The 18,384-nt window shown below is 50.7% G+C and overlaps 1 protein-coding gene across 6 annotated transcripts; it reads left to right on the top strand.

Moving 5' to 3' along the window:
* Window positions 1-3,083: 3,083 nt before the first annotated feature.
* Window positions 3,084-17,857, top strand: Arfgap1 (ADP ribosylation factor GTPase activating protein 1). 6 transcript variants are annotated; one of them, XM_013352198.2, is made up of 15 exons: window positions 3,085-3,206; window positions 3,486-3,771; window positions 6,825-6,888; window positions 7,298-7,407; window positions 7,694-7,865; window positions 8,301-8,401; window positions 9,091-9,177; window positions 9,659-9,755; window positions 11,897-11,953; window positions 12,894-12,926; window positions 13,665-13,694; window positions 14,449-14,505; window positions 14,916-14,975; window positions 15,866-15,942; window positions 16,443-17,857. In XM_013352198.2, exons 3-15 carry the CDS (start codon window positions 6,829-6,831, stop codon window positions 16,777-16,779), a joined length of 1,278 nt encoding a protein of 425 aa, XP_013207652.1. In that variant the 5' UTR covers window positions 3,085-3,206; window positions 3,486-3,771; window positions 6,825-6,828; the 3' UTR covers window positions 16,780-17,857. The 6 variants fall into 6 exon arrangements, with proteins under 6 accessions (XP_026642920.1, XP_013207652.1, XP_026642921.1 ...); XM_026787119.1 differs by lacking the exon at window positions 13,665-13,694 and having other exon boundaries at window positions 3,084-3,206; XM_013352199.2 differs by lacking the exon at window positions 14,916-14,975 and having other exon boundaries at window positions 3,086-3,206.
* Window positions 17,858-18,384: the final 527 nt, after the last annotated feature.

Below are 18,384 nucleotides of genomic sequence, written 5' to 3'. Positions count from 1 at the left end.
GGTCTCTTCCAGGGTCCCCTCCTGTGGGGCCTCTATCCCTTCAAAGATCTCACACCAATCCTGTATTTCCCCTGCAAGCCAGCTCCAGGCTCGTGGGTTTGGTATTGTGTAACTAGGAATGGATATAATCAAGTCTGAAGTCATGGCTCCAATGATACCATCCACTAGTCTTCCTGGACCTTCTGGCCTCCAGAAAGCTTCCCCTGCCTTCAACAGAGATCCAACAACCTGTTTCTCTCTCATCTCCTGGATAGGGCAAGGTGCAGTTACCATACCTCAGCCATCCCTCCTCCCAGGCAGTAGACTCGGGGACAGAGGGATTCAGAGGCCTTTGATAGCATCCGTGGGCTCTCACATGGAGACTCCTGTACACATTCAGGACAGTCCATATGTGTATTCGCTGTTACCATATCTGGATCTACAAACCTCTAGCTGCTAGAGTCTAGCAATGCTCTCCCATGGTTGGATCTGAAGGGAGACAGCCCAGTCTAAGACCCTGTAGAGAACAGAAAAACCCGACAAAGCCCCACTAGTCTGTCATCAGTGTTTTCCTCTAGAAGGCTGTAGCCTTACTGGATATGGGGACACAAAGAGTTAAAAACACCCCCACCATTCAGGGAAAGTGTACCTGATTAACCAGGAACACAGAAGCAGCTCTACACTGAGGCTGTGGACTGTCTGCTCTCCAGGGACTAGCTTTCACTTGAATTAGTACATTTTCTTTGTTGTGTCCACCATTTAAGGTTGGGTTTCTGTTTCTAGCAATTAGATCAAGAAAGACTCTCAGCTGGGTGGTGGAGGCACACACCTTTAATCCCAGCACTTGGAAGACAGAGGCAGGCAGATCTTTGTGAATTTGAGGCCATCTTGGTCTACAGAGTGAGTTCCAGGACAGGCACCAAAGTTACACAGAGAAACCCTGTCTCAAAACACCAAAAGAAAGAAAGAATAAAGGAAGGAAGGAAAGACTCTCATTTAAGATAGGAATGGGAGGCTAAGGCTCAGGGAGTATTTAGGTCCTGACCTGAGAGATTTTAACCATCAAGCCTGTGATCTGAGGGCTGGCCAGTCCTGGTATATTCTTAGCTACGGTGACCAAATGTGATTCAACACAGCTGCAAGTTCCTTGGAGGGTTAGGATGGAAGGGTGGCCCAAGACTATGGTCTAAGGACAGTTGCACTTCCGAAAGTCACATGGCTTCTTGACCTTGCAGTGTTGACAAGTGTTGCCTGCTCTGACACTCCTCTAGATTCCTCTGTCCCACCCCTAGGACCTCCTGAACACTGCAAGCGTGTGGTAAGGAGCTGGCAGACTGGATACCACCAGGCCCTTCTCCATCATGGCCACGCAACACTGCAGCAACCTTATCTGGGTGGACATGAACCAGCTCACATTCTTCTCTCCTGATTCAGGAAGGATCACACACACACACACACACACACACACACACACACACACACACACAGAACAAAAACAGCAACAAAAACCCCCAGAAAAACAAAGGCTTCAGTGGGTATACAACTGCTAATATCAGCTGCCTAGCCTCAAGCCTCACTTTAAAAAAAAAGTAAGATCTTCACTGGAAGGTGGCACAGCTCAGCTCAGCACATACAAAGAGAGGAACTTTGCGACACCCAGAAGAGGGAAGCTATGACAAATAAGTACAACGACACAGGCACTGGGAACAATCTGAATTTCAAGGGGGTACAGGAGGCTCCCAGAAGGAGGGTATGATGCAGAGGCATGTTGTCAGCTGGAGAGAAGCCTCAGTTGACAGCCTTGCTCGTCGCTGGAGGAGGGGGTGCTTCTGCTCTCAGTTCTAGGTTGTTGACCAAGGTCTGGTGTCTGTTCTCGGAGACCAGAGGCCGACTCTCTGGAGAAAGGTGCCATATGCCTTGGATATACGTGTGGTTAGACGCTGGGTTCCCAGTGCTGAACAGGAGTGGGCAGCAGCCTACAAAGGCCTTGAGTTTACTCTGCTGTCCATTTCATTGTGTTAGCTGTATGGTACACCTGCAGCTGGGGATAACAGGTCCAGGACTCAGGATTTTGCCCACTATTTTAATTTTGTGAACTCTGAGTTCCTCAGTAGGTCTGCCTTGGAGGGATTAGCTCTGTTCTCTGGCTGAAATGGCCCCAGCTCAGGCCAAGCAGACTCCTGACTATGGCCTCTGTTCACCAGGAACGTCTCTGTCAGTTTACTTCAGTTATTCCACAAGGCAAGAGCCTTCCAGGTCTAGGGTCCGGGCTACTTGCACCTGCCTAGTCCTCCTTGAATTCACTCTTTGCATCCCAACCCTGTTTGGCCTGCCAGAACTATCTAGACCTTCCATGGCAATATTTTCTTCCATAGACTCTCAGGAGTCCAGTCAGGGCTACATCCCAGGTCAGAGGTGAGAAGGAGCCCGCTGTGGGAAGGTTTTCAGGGTGACCTTCACACCGAAGGGCTCTCACGTCTGAGCTGTTCGGTACAAGCCTTGGCGGTGGTACCAACCGAATGTATTTGACAAACCGCCTCACGGTACATTTCGAAGCAGGTAGGTTTGGTTTGACTTCAATAAAAACATTAACTTTTGGTCATTCTGAATGTCCAAACGAGCCGGAAGGTGGTGGCGCACGCTTTTAAATCCCAGCCCTCGGGAGGCAAAGGCAGTCGGATCTTTGAGTTCGAGGCCACGCTGATAACCAAGGTTATAGAAAAACCGTATCCAGAAAAATTAAACAAAAACAAAAACAGAAAGGCAGCAGATGAGGATGGAGTATGTGGCACAAAGAGGCCCAAAGTAAACACAAAACTAAAAACCATCAGCAATTAACTCCAGTGATTTGACTAGGACAGTTGGTCGAGCAGTGACCGTGGGAGTTTCTTGCTCCGGTCCAGCCTTGGTCGCACTGCACCATGGATTCCCCAGAATCCCGGCTGCAGAGACCGCTCCCCTGACCCAGCACCTCCGCGCTGCCATGCAGCACCGCCCACGCCTGATCGCCCCTGCAAACTCTGCGCGCAGCCCTAGGTCTGCACAGACCGGAAGAAAGCCGCGCTGCTAGGCTCGCGCGCATGGAGGCGGAAGTCGCTCCTCGCAGGCCTCCCAGGAGTCCTTTCGCAGCGCGACGTAGCCGGAAGCTGCTGGCGGCTGGTGGGGGAACTCTGAGCGCCCAGTCCAGCTTGGCATCTCGGCCGGACCCGACCCCCTGAGAGCAGCAGGTGAGCTCGCGGCCGGGACTCCCGCAACCCGCGGACCCTCAGTTCCTTGACCTTCCGGTTCTCAGATTACCCGGTTCCTGGTCCTCTAACCCTCGATACTGCGGCCCTAGGCCCTGATCCCCTAATGCCCCGGCTGTCCGACACCCCCAGCCTCCAGCCCTGACTCCACGGCTCTCGGTTCTTCCCGCGCCCCCTGCCTCCCATTCCCAAGTTTCCCTGCCCCGGACTCTCCAGTGTCCTTACCTGTGACGTTTCTGTTCCTCGGACCCCAAACTCCAGGGTCCCTGTGTGCGGCTGCCCTCTTCGATCCCAGCGGCCGCCCCATTGCGCGGTTGGACCTCCTCGCTGCGGCCGTCCAGACCCCTCGGCCTCTGAGCTTGCCACTCTCCAGCCTAGGACCATTCTTCTCCGTGGTCCCGAATCGCTCTCGGGCGTAGACCGGTTCTGCACAGCCCAGTTGCCCGGGATAGGGCAGGTGCTCGTCACTTCGATTCTGTCCAGCGGTGCCGGGAAGCCAGACTCCCTAGCCACAGCTCGTTGATCGTTTTCCTGCTCGGCCTTTGAAGTGAGTACTCTGCCGAAGGAGGAGAAAACAAAACAAACAAACAAAAAACCAAACCAATAACATCAACCCCACCCCCCAACCCCAAAGGACCAGGCTTCTAAGCCTTTCCTCAGTTTTACCTGGTTTTGGAAGGATGTGCTGATGTTTGCCCTCAGAAGTCATACATAATCCACTGTTTCAGGCTTCATACTTCTGCTGTGCCGTGTTTGCAGCAATGGAGCTCTATGGTCCCTGGCAAGGTGATGTTCTGAAATCACCTGTTCTTCAGAGCGAGGAGCACAACTTAGACATGGGTTCTCTGTGTGCTTCGAGCAGTTCTGGGAAAGACGATTAGTGTTTCTCCTTGTCACCCATTCTGTAACCTTAGGGCCTGGCTATGTTCCCAAATGCCTCTGTGACCTCAAAGGTTCATCACGTCCCAGTTTAAGACCCAGACACTCTGTAGTATGACATGTCGTTTAGTAATGTCCGGAAATAACCTTGTTTGCTTCAGTATTCACTGGGTATGTCCACTTGAAGGAAGAGCATTTTGTCATTTTTTTGATTTCGGCTATTAAGAATTCCTAGGGGTGAGTGAGGTGGATTATCAGGTAAGGGTACTTGCCACCAGGACTCACTACCTGAGTTTGGTTCCTGGAGCTCACATGGTGGAAGGGAATAGCTGACTCCTCCCACCTTCTAGGCTTCTGGGTAGTAAAAAAATCCAAGAAAAAAATGTTAAAAAAGAAAAAGGATTCTTGACCCTTTTTTGAGCCATATTTCGATTGGTGAAAGTGAGGAGATACTTATTTTCATGTTATTAAGCAACATTTAAGATAAGTAATTACTCACCAATACCCAACATTTACCACACAGGAGTGCTTCTTAAATCCAGACCGAGCCAGGCATGGGAAGCAGAGGCAGGCAGATCTCTGTGAGTTTGAGGCCAGCCTAGTCTGCATAGTGAGTTCCAGGACAGCCAGGGTTTCAAAGAAAGATCCTGTCTGGAAAACAAAATCCAAGCCAAGTCATCCACTCTCCCCCATTTCCCCCTAGAGACGTAAATGTCCTGCTCTGTTTTACAGTCAGAAATTCAGAGCAGTCTCACGAGATGCTGACTTCTTGCCTTTGTTTGCCTCCATTGCGTGGTTGTCAGCCTCTGAGGGCCGGCATAGCGCTTTGAGTACTGAGATTGGCTACTGAAACCTCCACTGGTCTGGTGACAGCTATTATGTAGCACTGAGAAGACTGCAGGGGGCTTTGTAAACTCCAGCCTACCAGTGTCTCCCTAAAGGCGCTGAACTGTCTGGGGGTGTACATGTGCAGATGCCTGGGGTGTAACTGTGGTGCCTGGTGAATGAGTCACCATGCAGGAGTCTGCGCTTGTGTGTTTGTGGTTTCAGGATGCCATCCTAACATGTAGTTAACACAGTGAAAGGAAGCTAGAGTGAGCTAGGATTTGGTTTCAAAGTTACAGAAAGCAAATATTTCCCAACATCCAACAGAAGGAGATCCCAGTCACGCAACCAGATAGAAATTTCAAGATGCAGGAGAATTGAGAGTCAAGACTCCCTTTACTGAACACCATATTTCTGCAGACTTAAATTTAAAATGAAATATAGGATCTGAGACAGGATTTTTTTTTTTTAATGTGAACAACATGAATAGAAAATGGTCATTTTCAGTCTAACAACAAGGTCAAACACTGAAAACCTGTAACTTTTGTCAGAGGGAGTACATAGGTCCGTTGGGACAGATGAGTTCTAGAGAGATCACACCTGACTGTGGACTGGCAAGGGGGATGGCTAGAGGCCCAGGTCCTGCCTCCAGTTCCCTCAGTGCTCATGTGTGCAGTAACACTGGCATTAGCTTATGCCCAGCCTTGTTGTTGGCACAGTCTGTTCCTTTTGCTTTATTTCTAGTCCTGAATTAAATGGACCACCATTTAAAGTTAAACATTGCTGAAACTGGCAGCTAGGGAGACAGTTCAGGGGGTAAGAGCTCTTTTTGTGTATGCATGAGGATCTGAGTTCAGATCTCCAGTACCTACATAAAAGCCAAGCATGGCTGCATATGTCTATGACCCCAACATTGGAGGATGGATGTAGGAAGATTGTGGGAGCTTGTTTCTTTTTTTTTTTTTTTTTTTTTTTTTTTTTTGGGTTTTTCGAGACAGGGTTTCTCTGTGGCTTTGGAGCCTGTCCTGGAACTAGCTCTGTAGACCAGGCTGGTCTCGAACTCACAGAGATCCACCTGCCTCTGCCTCCCGAGTGCTGGGATTAAAGGCGTGTGCCACCACCGCCCAGCTGGGAGCTTGTTTCCAGCTGAGCTCCACACTCAGTATCCCAAAGGAATAGGATAGACATCTGTAGAAGACAACTGTGTTCTCCTCTGGTCTCCACGTGTGTGCACACAGTCATACTTGTGGATGGACAGTTACAAAGAAAGAAGGAAGAGAATATTTTAAAAGGAAATGAGCTTTCTCTTCAGCTGAGCCTTACTACTCTTCCCACCAAAGGCCCTGTGTGGGTGGTCTGTGGTCATTGTCGTATGGCTGTATTAGCTCACGTTCCTCGTCAGGATGCCCTCATACAGGACCTATTTACACACCGTCTAATACCATTGCCAGGAATTCTTCCTTGCCCCTTGTTGCAGCCTGAGGGCTTCCTACACAGACTTGGAGAGCTGGATGGGAGGCAGGAAGTGCAGGATGCTCTCTCTCTTCCATCAGTGAGCTCCCTTTTTTAGGGGGGAGCAGATTAAGCAGCCAATCTTCATGTGTTTTGTAAGGTTACTCCTTGTGAGTTTTGTCACGAAATGACAGGTCTTTTTTTTTTTTTTTTAAATGATTTATGCTGCCTGGTGGCACACGGTGGCTAAACTTACTTGCAGGCGTTCCTGACTACAGTTGGTTGTGGCCTGAGATTCCCTCCCCCAATGTGAAGTGTCTCCTGTACGGGGCAGGACTTCTGCTGTCAAATCAGAGCAGCTTTGTGGCAGAGCCTATGAAGTCATCACTAACTGCCAACTCATTTTCTTTCCTGCATAGTAAGGGTTTGTTCTTCTCCTTACAGCACCATGGCCAGCCCAAGAACCAGAAAAGTACTTAAAGAAGTCAGGGCACAAGATGAGAACAACGTGAGTGTGAACCTTCAGGCTGGGCTTGGGTGACTGGTGAAAGTCTCGGTGTCAGATGCAACTATGGTTGTGTGTCCCTCCTTGGAGAGGCTGCTCATGTCTCCGTGCTCACTCGTGTAGCTGAAGGGAGTGGGACTTTGTCACACTGCTCAGGTTGTGCTAAGGATGCTTGGTCTCCTTTCTGAACATTTTTTCTCCTGAGAGGTTCTTTATCTTTATGCCAGTTTCTAGGCAGCTTCTGCAACCTCCATCTTTGCCCCATACCCACATCCTTTGACCAACCTGAGCAGCCTGCTCTTTAGTTCCGTTTTTGCACATTTGCCTGCTCTTCCACCTTTTTTGGGGTATCTTTGGGGTCCTAACACTGCCCTGAGCTGCCTGGTGAGTTGCGTGTGGCCCCTCTTTGCAGGTTTGCTTTGAATGTGGTGCATTTAATCCTCAGTGGGTCAGCGTGACTTACGGCATCTGGATCTGCCTGGAATGCTCTGGGAGACACCGTGGGCTTGGGGTGCACCTCAGGTCAGTGTCCTGCACAGCCTGCCTCTGTCATACTCGCCATGTTGTGGGGCTGCTGCCCAAAGTGCTGTCGGACAAGGGTGCTAGGGAGCTGTTCCCCACTTGTTAGGTGGTCTTCGCTCCACTAACCCTGCCAGGATAACCACTGCTGTCCAGCTTGCCTCCATGAAGCTTCTTCTGGCTTCTGCCCCAGACAGGAAGCGCCTTGTCTAGCTCAGGACGTGATCCTGGGTTGGGAGGCTCCTGGGGCCCTCATACTTGGTAATCAGATCAGACGTCTGGTTTCTAGCTTCGTGCGCTCTGTTACAATGGACAAATGGAAGGACATCGAGCTGGAGAAGATGAAGGCTGGTGGGAACGCTAAGTTCCGAGAGTTCCTGGAGGCCCAGGAGGACTATGAGCCCAGCTGGTCCCTGCAGGACAAGTACAGCAGCAGGGCCGCAGCGCTCTTCCGGGATAAGGTGAGGACTCCTGGCTTGAATGCGTAACACACACTTTCACAGCAGCCAGATGTGGCTTTAGTGGCTTTGGGAGGCACTTTTAGCATCCAAGGACAGACAAGGACAAGTGACCTTTACCAGAGCTAGGGCAGGCTCTTCTTGCCCACAGGTGGTGCCAATGGCCTGTAATTAAAGGGAGTAAAGGAACAGTGATCCGAGTGCCTTAGACTAACTCATTTGCAGACCATCCGGGAATCTGGCCTTCCTCAGGTTGGGGGTCAAGCTAATGAGTCCCTGTGCATTGGAAGTTGCAGCCGTAGAGGCCAGTAACCCACTAACACTCTCATTGTCACGTGAGCCCTGGCTCATGACTGAGATACTGACTTGTGTGGCTGGATGTGCTTGAGTAGATGGTAACTGGTAACTGCTTGCTTATGTCTTGTGTCGTCTTGTTAGGTGGCTACTTTGGCAGAAGGTAGAGAGTGGTCTCTGGAGTCTTCGCCTGCGCAGAACTGGACCCCACCTCAGCCCAAGATGCTGCAGTCCACAGCCCACCGGTAGTTCCTCTGACCTGCTAGTCAGATCTCAGCTTCACCCTCACGTTAGTGGTAGCTCAGGGTTCCCGTAGAAACCTCATTTCCTCCGCTTGTGGAAACAGCTTCTGTTGAGAGCTGTTCCTAGAAGTCAGGGAAACAGTGCAGACTTCTAACAAATAAGAAGTAGCGTCTTGCCCTGTTCTGCAGGAGGCTTGGTTCCTCTCCGTGCAGGTGTATCATACACTGTGCACAGTGCCTATGAGGGTGTGGGTTGTGTTTTATTGGCATGTGGTCCCTCCTCTGTGAGCTGTTGTTCATTCCATAGTTTAGGCCCCAAAATGGTACAGTTCCTGTTGTACACCCCAAGTTCCACTGTGAAGAGTCTCCCTTCTCTGGTGCAAGGTGGATGCGGGACAGAGAGGACTGTGTACAGATGACAGCACATCCTCCGCCCCAGGTCCTGCAGAACTTACTGGAAGGTCCTAGCACCACTGATGGTTTCAGTCTTACTTCCCAGCTCTGGATGCAGAGTTCACCGGCAGCTGCCATTAGGCTGGGCAGAGAACCACTGGACCATTAGCTGTGCTGAGCATCCTGTGGGTCAGCTGTTTGCTGCATAAGCGCATATATGATATGGAAGTCCTTGTCACAAAACTGTGGTTTCATTTGGTGTTGTCAAGGCCTTACTGGCCTTTAACTTTGTATTTCAGATCCTCTGGCCAGCCGCAGAATGTGACTACCTCTGGGGACAAGGCTTTTGAAGACTGGCTGAATGATGACCTGGGCTCCTATCAGGGGTAAAGTCTCTTAAGCCAGGGATAGAGAGCAGGCAGCTGAGGGCATCCGTGACAGGCCACTCTACATGGGTTTACTCCATTAGGTTGGGGCTTTTTCCTTTAGGGTAGGCTGGGCCCACTCCTGTGTGTCCACAGTGTGTGTAATCCAGGGGTCCATTTATATCAAGCCCCAAGATGGCCCAGGTTTGAATGGAGGTTTTGAATGTGGAGAAATCCCAGTATCAAAGATGATGCATTTTCTTCCTGGAATCAGCTCGACCTTTAAATGGTGCTTTCTGGTAACCCCCACTTATCGGGGTTGGGTCTTGCTGGGGAATCTCAGGTCATATGGAAGGAAGTGTCTGTTTAACTTCAGTGCCCATTGCCCAGAATGCAGTGTGTCCTGAGAGGGAGGAGGCACCTCTCCTGGTGGCCAGCGTCTCACTAGTGAGGAGTGGCAAAGCTCATGGCTGTGGCTAGCGATGTCTGTGTTTATTCTCAGGGCTCAGGAGAATCGCTATGTGGGGTTTGGGAACACAGTGCCACCTCAGAAGAGAGAGGACGACTTCCTCAACAATGCGATGTCATCCTTGTACTCGGTAAGGAGACCTAGGTCCTTGAGAGTGCCTCTTGTGACAGGCACAGCAAAGGGGTTGTCCAGTGCCAAGACAGGGAGGACCCTTTATGGAAGAGTGGGTAGTCCTGGGGCACATGATCTGATTAAAGGTCCCTTCTTGTTTACCTTCAGTGAATGGTCCTTTTAAAAAATGGCATTTTATTCATACCCCAAATGTGTTCAGCCACTTACTCTGACCATAAAACATGTATTTCAAATTTACCAAGGTAGATTTCCCCAGAGCCCTACAAGTTTTCTGTGGAGCCTGTGAGTACACTTCTTATCTCCAGTTCATGTCCTGAGTTCAGGGGAAGGCTGACCCAGCCTCCTGGCCTGTGCTGGGCAGGCTGACTCAGGAAGTGAGGCCCTGAGCAGAGGCTGCCCAAGGTTCCAGCATTCCACTGGGGCGTGGTGCTTGGGTTTGGGGCCATTTGTTGGCTTTCCAGGCAGTTTGAAAGCGCCAGGTCAGAAGTTCAGGGTGTGGCATTTGAGGCTTGCTTTTCCAGGGAAACCAACCTTTTAGAGCTCCTTTTGTTCTGTGCAGTGTTGTTCTGTAGTAATCATAAATGCAAGCACTCTGAAGGGCTGGTAAGGGCTGCAGTTGAGTAGCAGATGATGCATCCATTCCTGGATGCTGCAAGTGAAAAGAGGAGGAAATAGGCCAGACGTGGTAAAGGCACACCTTTAATCCCAGCACTTGGGAGGCAGAGGTAAGCATATCTCGAAGTACAAAGCTAGTCTGGTCTACAGAGTACCTCCTGTGTTACAGGACACAGTGTTGAGTTCCAGGATAACCACCAGGGCTACACAGAGAATCCCTGTCTTGAAAAACAAAAACAACAGCAAACTAGTAAAAAATGAAAAAAGGAAAGGCTTTTTATACTGATGAGAATAAACAGGCATGGTCCATAAGAGGAACAAATGCTGTGAGAAGGGGTGGGATGTAAAAATCTGCGTTGCTGTCGCACGCTGCACTGAGGTCTGGACTGACAGCACAGATGAAAGACTGGCATCTGTCATCACCCTCTTTTGTTTCATGAATCATGAATGTATGGATTTTTTTTTTACCTTTTTTTTGAGACAGTCTTGCTCACAGCTCTGTGTGGTGGTCTTGATTGAAATCATATGTAGACCAGGCCAGTCTCAGGTTTGCAATCATCCTCCTGCATATTGGGATTACAAGCATGAGCCACCATACCTGGCTCAAAAACTATTTTAAAACAAGTTGAATTGTAGGGCACACCTATTGCTCTAGCACTGGGGAAGCTGAAGCAAGAAGATTGCCCTGAGCCTGAAGCCACCCTGGCCTACATAGTGAGAACCTGTCCCCAAAACCAAAAACTTGTTTAAAACTGTCCTCTTTGCCCCCAGACTGTGGCAGTGGCAGTCACCGTCCTGCTGTCACACTGGGTCTTTAGGACAGAGAAGGGGCTTCTATCGGAAAGCCTGTTGTTATTGAGAGGACTTTTTTTTTTTTTTTTTTTTTTAAGAACTCATTTTGTAGACCAGACTGGCCTTGAACTCAGAGTTCAGCTTGTCTCTGCCTCCCAAGTGCTGGGATTAAAAGTGTGCGCCCTTCCTCACCATTTGGAAACTGCGTCCCTATCTTCTGCTGATGACCCTTTTCTAAGGAACACAATGCACAGAGATGTCTCCTAAAGTCCATGGTTCCTCTGCACTAACTTGGGGGAATGACAAATGTCAGTTGTGGTTTAAGTGAGATGTTTTTATTTTGAAGTAACTTTAGTTTAATTTATGTTGGAAGGTATTTGTGAGGAAATAACTTTGAATTTAGAGGAAGGCCTTTGCCCACCGCTTTCTGCCACTCTGGGAGTCAGGAAGGAGGAAGGACAGAAGTGAGGATAGCTCTGCCGACACCTTTTATGTCTGCCTAAGAGGGCTGGTAGCCATCTGTGCTGTGGGAGGACAGTACTGATGTGTGCTGTGTGCTGCAGCTGCCAAGGGCAGTGTGGGTGCTACAGCGCTGGCTGCCTTTGCCGGTCACAGGAGCTATAGAAGCATTTAGGTGCCTTCTGTGGATCCTTGCTGTGCTTCAGTGGCACAAGTGTGGCGTGCACTGGGTCCAGAAAAGCCGTGCTTCATCATTCTCTGTTGCCTTCTCAGGGATGGAGCAGTTTTACCACCGGGGCAAGCAAGTTTGCTTCTGCAGCGAAGGAAGGTGTAAGTGACTGGGTGCATGCTGTCCACCTCTGGCCCGGGGTTCTTCTGCATAGCAGACAAGCGTGGGGCCTTGTCCACTGCAGGATGGCCCAAGGAACCCCTATTGTAGCAGATGTTTGTTTCTGTGTCAGGGTGGCTTGACGTCATGTGGGGGGTGACAGACACAGTCCTTAGTGAATATCTGATGGGTACCTGTGCCTGAACTTTTCCCTTTAGGTCTTGAGAGTAAGTAGTGTTGAGCTAGTCTAGCTCCTCTTCATGAGAGGAGACCTGGAGAGTCCTAGTTGGGATAGACTATGCTGTATAGGGAACATGTCTGACTCTGGCAATGAGCTGGCAGTCACTGATAGGAAAAAGCCAGAAGGTGTAGACTTTGAGGCTGGGGTTAGGCTGTGTGACCATGGTACAAGAGGAACAGGGATAGAGGTAAATTGGCCCACTGGTCCATAGGAACCCGACCGTAGTGCCCATAGCCATCCAAACAAGCTGGAAGCCATTGTATCTGTCTTTCTTGCCCATTTGCCACGGAGAAGTTGCTGGCTTCTGACAAGGTGTTTTCTCATCTCTAGAAAGACTGATGCCAGGGGAGATCTAGTTATCTCCAGCTTGGGCATCTAGATGGGCCTGTTTTTTCTCAAGGGTCAGCAGTTCTTATGTCTAGATAAGTTAGACACTGTGCTGCCCACATGTGGAACAAGTAGGACCAGGGGTGACTGCTGGGCCCAAACATGTCCTATCCCCAGCATCTGCTAAGCCAGGCCTCCCTACAGCAACCTGGTCCCTGAGAGCTGTTGCCATGGTCGTACTGACTGTCTGGGTACTTGCCGGGAGGGAGTTCTGGAACTAACTCCACCTGGGCCCCATATAGATAAAGCCTTATGGCTAGGGTCAAGACATTGGAATTTGACTACAAAACGCTGGCTTTTGTTTTTCTTTTTAGGCTACAAAATTTGGATCCCAAGCTAGTCAGAAGGTAAGAAGGGGAAGCATTTATTTTCTGTTTCAGAACTCTTCCGTCTCCGTCGTATGCAGTGTCTAGATGCTGCAGGTCTGAGGTCCTAGGGAAGAAGGTCCTCCTCTGTCCTCATGTGTCCCTGTGTACCTCAGTGCCTCCAGTTGCTGTGAGCAGGAGGCTTCCTCATCTACCACAGCCACCGATGAAGCCACTGTGCCGTAGCTGCCTCGTATGGGAAGGGCTGTCTGGGCCACGGCTCACAGCCTTGGGCTTTTAGCTGTAAAGGTATCACTGCTTCCTCACGTGGCCCCGGTGATAGTCCCGGGTGGAGTTTACTTTTCTTCCAAGCTGAATATAAGAATAGTTGCCATGCTTAGCGCTCTGTCAAGTGTCCTCCATGGTGAGGTGGGCAGGGTTTTAGGTTCTTGTGGCCCGCAGTTCTCTCTTCATAGACACTTCTGCCGCTCAGACTCCTCAGGCATATCATGGGGTCTGGATTGTGATAAATTTGGAGCAGAGAAATATTGATTCCAGGGTCCAAAGCAGATTCATGTGGTTCTGATGCAGGAAATAAGAGGGTGGTGGTCCACAGCTGTCACATTCCAGCAGTCAGGCAGCCGGGGTCACTAGAGGGCTGCAGTGTGAGACCCTGGTTAAAGTTTAAGAGGCGTGTTTTCTGGCACTTCTGGGCATTGCTAATGTGACTCCCACCACCTGCTCTTTCTCTGTAACTGCCTTCATGCCAACTGGGTCAAGTTTTGGGGTTACAAGCAGCAATCAGAGCCGGTAAAACCCTGTTTCTACTGGTGCATGCTGCCCCATGTCTGCTAAACACGTGCTTTTCCTGGCTGCGTCTCCCTTTGTGTCTGGTCACCAGTGTCACCTTCCTGGCCTGCTGGTGCTGGAAGCTCATCTTCCTCAAGATCCACAGCCCAATTGTTCCCTGAGCAAGGTTGTCTGGGCCCAGTGGGCTCTGCGAGAAGGAATGCTTACTTCAGTGTTCATTTCCTGCATTAATTTTCCCACACCAGATCACTCCTGGGATCACACCCTGCTGGAAAGGAGCCTTCCATGTTAATGCTTTGAGGTTAAGGTCCAAGCAAGGCAAAGCTTCTGAGCTTTACCATGGCGGCTCCAAAAGAGGCTGTACCCTGTCTGCTACTCCAGGAGAGGCTGTACCCTGTCTGCTACTTCTCTGCCCAACCCTTTCTCCATCCCTCCACTGAGCCTCACATAGCTTGGCTCCCATGGAGGGTTCAGTGCCAGCCTCAGGAAATGGATGAAGATTAGCAGTTAGCAGATCTATCTGTCCGTCCTCTCCACTTGTGGACTAGAGCCAGAGCTGCTTCCAGCATTGCAAGGGAGCTTTCTTCATGTCTTGGTTCTTCCGTTCTGGTGTCACTTGTGTGAGCCTACTTCCTCGTGTGTATTCACATCCCACTGCCTTCCCTTCTATTGGCAAAGCTTGTGCTGTCCTGTGCTTGCTTTTCAGCAGCTAATGTTGCTGCATGCGAAGCTCACATAGCATCTCTTCCCACAGGCTTCGGAGCTGGGCCACAGCCTGAATGAGAATGTCCTCAAGCCTGCACAGGAGAAGGTATGGAGGGAAATGGGTATACTGGGGATCAGCAAGATCTTACCTATAGTTTCCTCTGGTCCAGGTGGCCTTGGGCTCCTTAGTCGTGTTGTCATCCCCCCCCCCCCAGTTAGCTTCCAAGGGTGTCTTTGAACTTGTGAACTTGCTCTTCCTTCTGTTTTACCCCAGTGGCCTGGCCACAGGCAGTGAGTGGTGCTTATCTTCAGAAGGATATTAGCCCTGGGGAGGAGTCAGTAGCCCTATTCTTCCTTACAACAGAGTCTGGACGACAGTTGGCTTCTCTTGGTAGTGATGGGTTCCTTAATTAGCTGAAGCCAAATGGCTTCTGGCAGAACTTGGGGAACTTCATGTGACAGGTCTCTGCACTCTGAAGCTTTGGTCCTCCTAACAATGCCCTTCAAATTGCACAGGTGAAGGAGGGAAGGATTTTTGATGATGTGTCCAGTGGGGTCTCTCAGTTGGCATCCAAGGTAGGGCCACCCTACTGACTTGCGCGGCCAAAGCCAGTTTCCATATTCCAGACACTGGAGCCCACAGACAGGTCCCTGGGCTGAGACAGTGGCCATTGCCCTCTTATTTCTGAGGCTTGAGGAATATGGAAACAGCTTGGTTATCAGGGACTTGCCAGCCACTAACCTGTGTTTCTTTTCTGTCTTGCTGCTATTGGCCTGTCCCTTGGTAAGTGCCAATGCCATTGTTAGCTGCTGCTGGTCCTGTGACCTCTTCAGGGCCTGGTGGAGTGAGGGTGGGGGCGGTCATCAGATTTCCCAACATGATGGCAATGAAGGCACCTCCTGAAGACCTTCATTGCACTGTGGTAAAGACAAGGCCTGTAGTGGCTTGAAACTTTTGAACACCTCCAAAGTGTTGAGTGTGACATTGGGAATACCATGTGCTGTGTGTGTGTGTGTGTGTGTGTGTGTGTGTGTGTGTGTGTGTGTTTTCCAGACAGGGTTTCTCTGTGTAGCTCTGGCTGTTCTGGAACTCGCTCTGTAGTCCAGGCTGACCTCGAATTCACAGAGATCCACCTGCTTCTGCCTCCTGAATGCTGGAATTAAAGGTGTACGCCACCACCGCCTGTCATAAGGCCATGCTTTTTACTGTCTGTGTGGCATCGTCCTACCCACCACAGGAACTGCTTCTGAGAGAGATGCTCTAAATACCTAACTAAGCAGCCAACAGCTGGTGTTGCTTCAGCAATGCTGCTGTGTTCTTGTGTGCATGTGTGTGCGTGTCTCCTCAAGGATTTGTCCAGGCCTCATCTGAACAGCATCATTTTTTGTTCATGTCTCACAGCCAGAGGTGCTGTGTAGAATGTGGCCTTAGTGTGGCCTTAGCTTCTTTTCATGCCTCCTTCTAGGTCCAGGGAGTTGGCAGCAAGGGATGGCGTGATGTCACTACTTTCTTTTCTGGGAAAGCTGAAGACACTTCAGATAGGTAGGCCATGTCCCCACCCAGGCCCTGGGTCCTTTGGGCTCCCTGCGAGGTCGCTGGTGGCCTGGCCTCACACCCTCTGCCCAGGGTTGCACACTGAGTCCTTTGCTAGAGGCAAAGTGACTGCCCTCTCACCCTCAGCTCTGGGGCTCCTGTGTGCTCTTTCTGCACACTTCCCCAGTGCCCTAGTAAATACCCTACAGTTTAGGTGATGACAATACAGGTTGAGGTAGCAGGAGGAACTCAATCCCTTCTAAATGTTTCACGCCCTTAGCACCAGGGTGAACCCTTACCACGGCCAAGTTTGCTCTCAAAGAAAAGGATCCCTCACTTAGTAGGGTTCTCTGACCCTACAGGGTAGCTAGGAGGTCCTTTAAAGGACAGCACCCTGTCTAGCCAGGAAGAGCCCCTGAGACCTGAGCAGATTGGGCAGCTTGGTGGGTGCAGGTAATGCAAGTGTCTTTTTGTGACAACTTTTGAGATTTTGTTCTTCTCTGTAATAGACCCTTAGAGGGCCACAGCTATCAAAACAGCAGTGGAGACAACTCCCAGAACAGCACCATAGACCAAAGCTTCTGGGAGACCTTCGGAAGTGCTGAGCCCCCCAAGGCCAAGTCCCCGAGCAGTGACAGCTGGACCTATGCAGACGCCTCAACAGGGAGGAGGAGCTCGGACAGCTGGGATGTTTGGGGCTCAGGTTCCGCATCCAACAACAAGAACAGCAACAGTGATGGCTGGGAGAGCTGGGAGGGCGCCAGTGGGGAGGGCAGGGCCAAGGCCACCAAGAAGACTGCCCCAGCTACAACCACTGATGAGGGCTGGGACAACCAGAACTGGTAGGCGCCTTGCTGCACCTAGGCCCCAGCTCTGCTGGGACTGCTGTGTTTGCACTTTACCCTTTCTGATCCTCCTCATTTGACCTCAGTGTAAAGACAGTAGCTCAGGCAGGACTTGAGTGGGTGCTGCCTGCCTGGTGTGGGGCGGCTTCCTCTTAGGCCTCAGGGCACCTGTCATCATCTGCCTCCTGGGTCCCCTGAGCAGCCTTCCTGGACTCTAGGTTCTTGGGACCCAGGCACTGTGTCTGCAGCCCTGGCCGAGCCTGGAACTGCAGTCCTGTGCAATGTCAGCCAAGCCAGACATCTGCTTTTGTTGAAATGTCTTTTAAAACTTGAAAGGTCTGCTCCTGTCCTTTTTTTTTTTCCTTGAAGAAAACGCCTGGAATCTTAAGCTGGAAATGAAATGACAAAAGCAATATTGGAGCTCGCACTGCCACCGACGCCCTCACCTAAGTCCACGTGCTGTGGCCTGTGCTGTGAACCTCACTTTGTGACCTTTGCCTTTCCTGCATCAGCCTGTCCAGCCCTTAGTACCATGGGACAAACTCTCCACAGCTGGCCACACACGGCAGCTTGGGCTCTGGCCCTCCCTGGACACCTGACTTGAACTTGGCCAGTCCCGGACAGCTCAGAAAGAGGAAAGTCATTAAAGTAAAGGAACTGGGATCATTTTCAGCGTATCTGCCACTCCCGCCTGGCACAAGGGAGCCTGAACATGGAGGGCGGGCTGAGGGGCCAGCGGCCACTGCCAGGGTTGGAGCATCTTGATGGGGACCCTTGTGTCCACAACAGCCCAGGCCTCCCCCCCAGCCTGCTCAGGGTGCTCAGGGTCAGAGGACACTCGGTCATGTCTCCTCAGCATGCAGCTGTCCCTCCTGATGGCCCCATTTTCCACCCTGTGGACTTTGTGGAACATTGCAATTGAGACCCATGTGCTACCAGTGGTTGGTGTGACAGCCTTTTCCTCCCAGGATTCCATGGCTGCTGTGTGCTGTGGCGGAGAGCCCAGCTGGGTCTCTGTCTCTTTAAACCCATGCCTGTCTTGACCCTCAGTTTGACCAGCAGTGCATGACCTGAAGCTCTGTGTGGTTTGTGTGTGTCAAGTTTACTTCTGCTTCCCAGGGTTGAGCTGTCCGGGCTCTAAGGTTCCAGTCCTGGCTTACCTTGGGAATTCTAGTTCTTCACAGAACTGATAGGTTTTAGGTTTAGGGACCCCTCCTAGGTGCTTTATCCTCAGGTCACAGAACATCCCTGAGCTGGGAAAACAAAGGGAGATACCCAGGGCTCGTGATTGACAGAGCAACCACAGGTGGATGAGATCAGAGGTCAGAGACTTGGGGTGAGAAGCCAATGGGATTTCTGGGAGCACATAAACATTTGGTCAAAAGCCAAGGAAGTCTGACCATAGAGGGAGGACCTACACCGATTGCTGGTACATCCCAGAGCAGAGACCGTGATTCCGTGGATACACGGTGGTATAAAGGGGATGGAATTGGTTGGTTTGGGGCTGAGAAGCAGCCTGCTCCAGGTCATTTTGGGGGTGGGAAATGGCCCTAGGTACCTACAGCTTCCTCTGGTACTTTGTCCAGTAAAGAGAAGGATTGCAAAT

Source organism: Microtus ochrogaster, linkage group LG8 (assembly GCF_000317375.1).
Source record: "Microtus ochrogaster isolate Prairie Vole_2 linkage group LG8, MicOch1.0, whole genome shotgun sequence".
NCBI lineage: Eukaryota > Metazoa > Chordata > Mammalia > Rodentia > Cricetidae > Microtus > Microtus ochrogaster.
The sequence above is the reverse complement of the archived record's forward strand: the minus strand, read 5'-3'. Positions and strand labels throughout refer to the sequence as shown.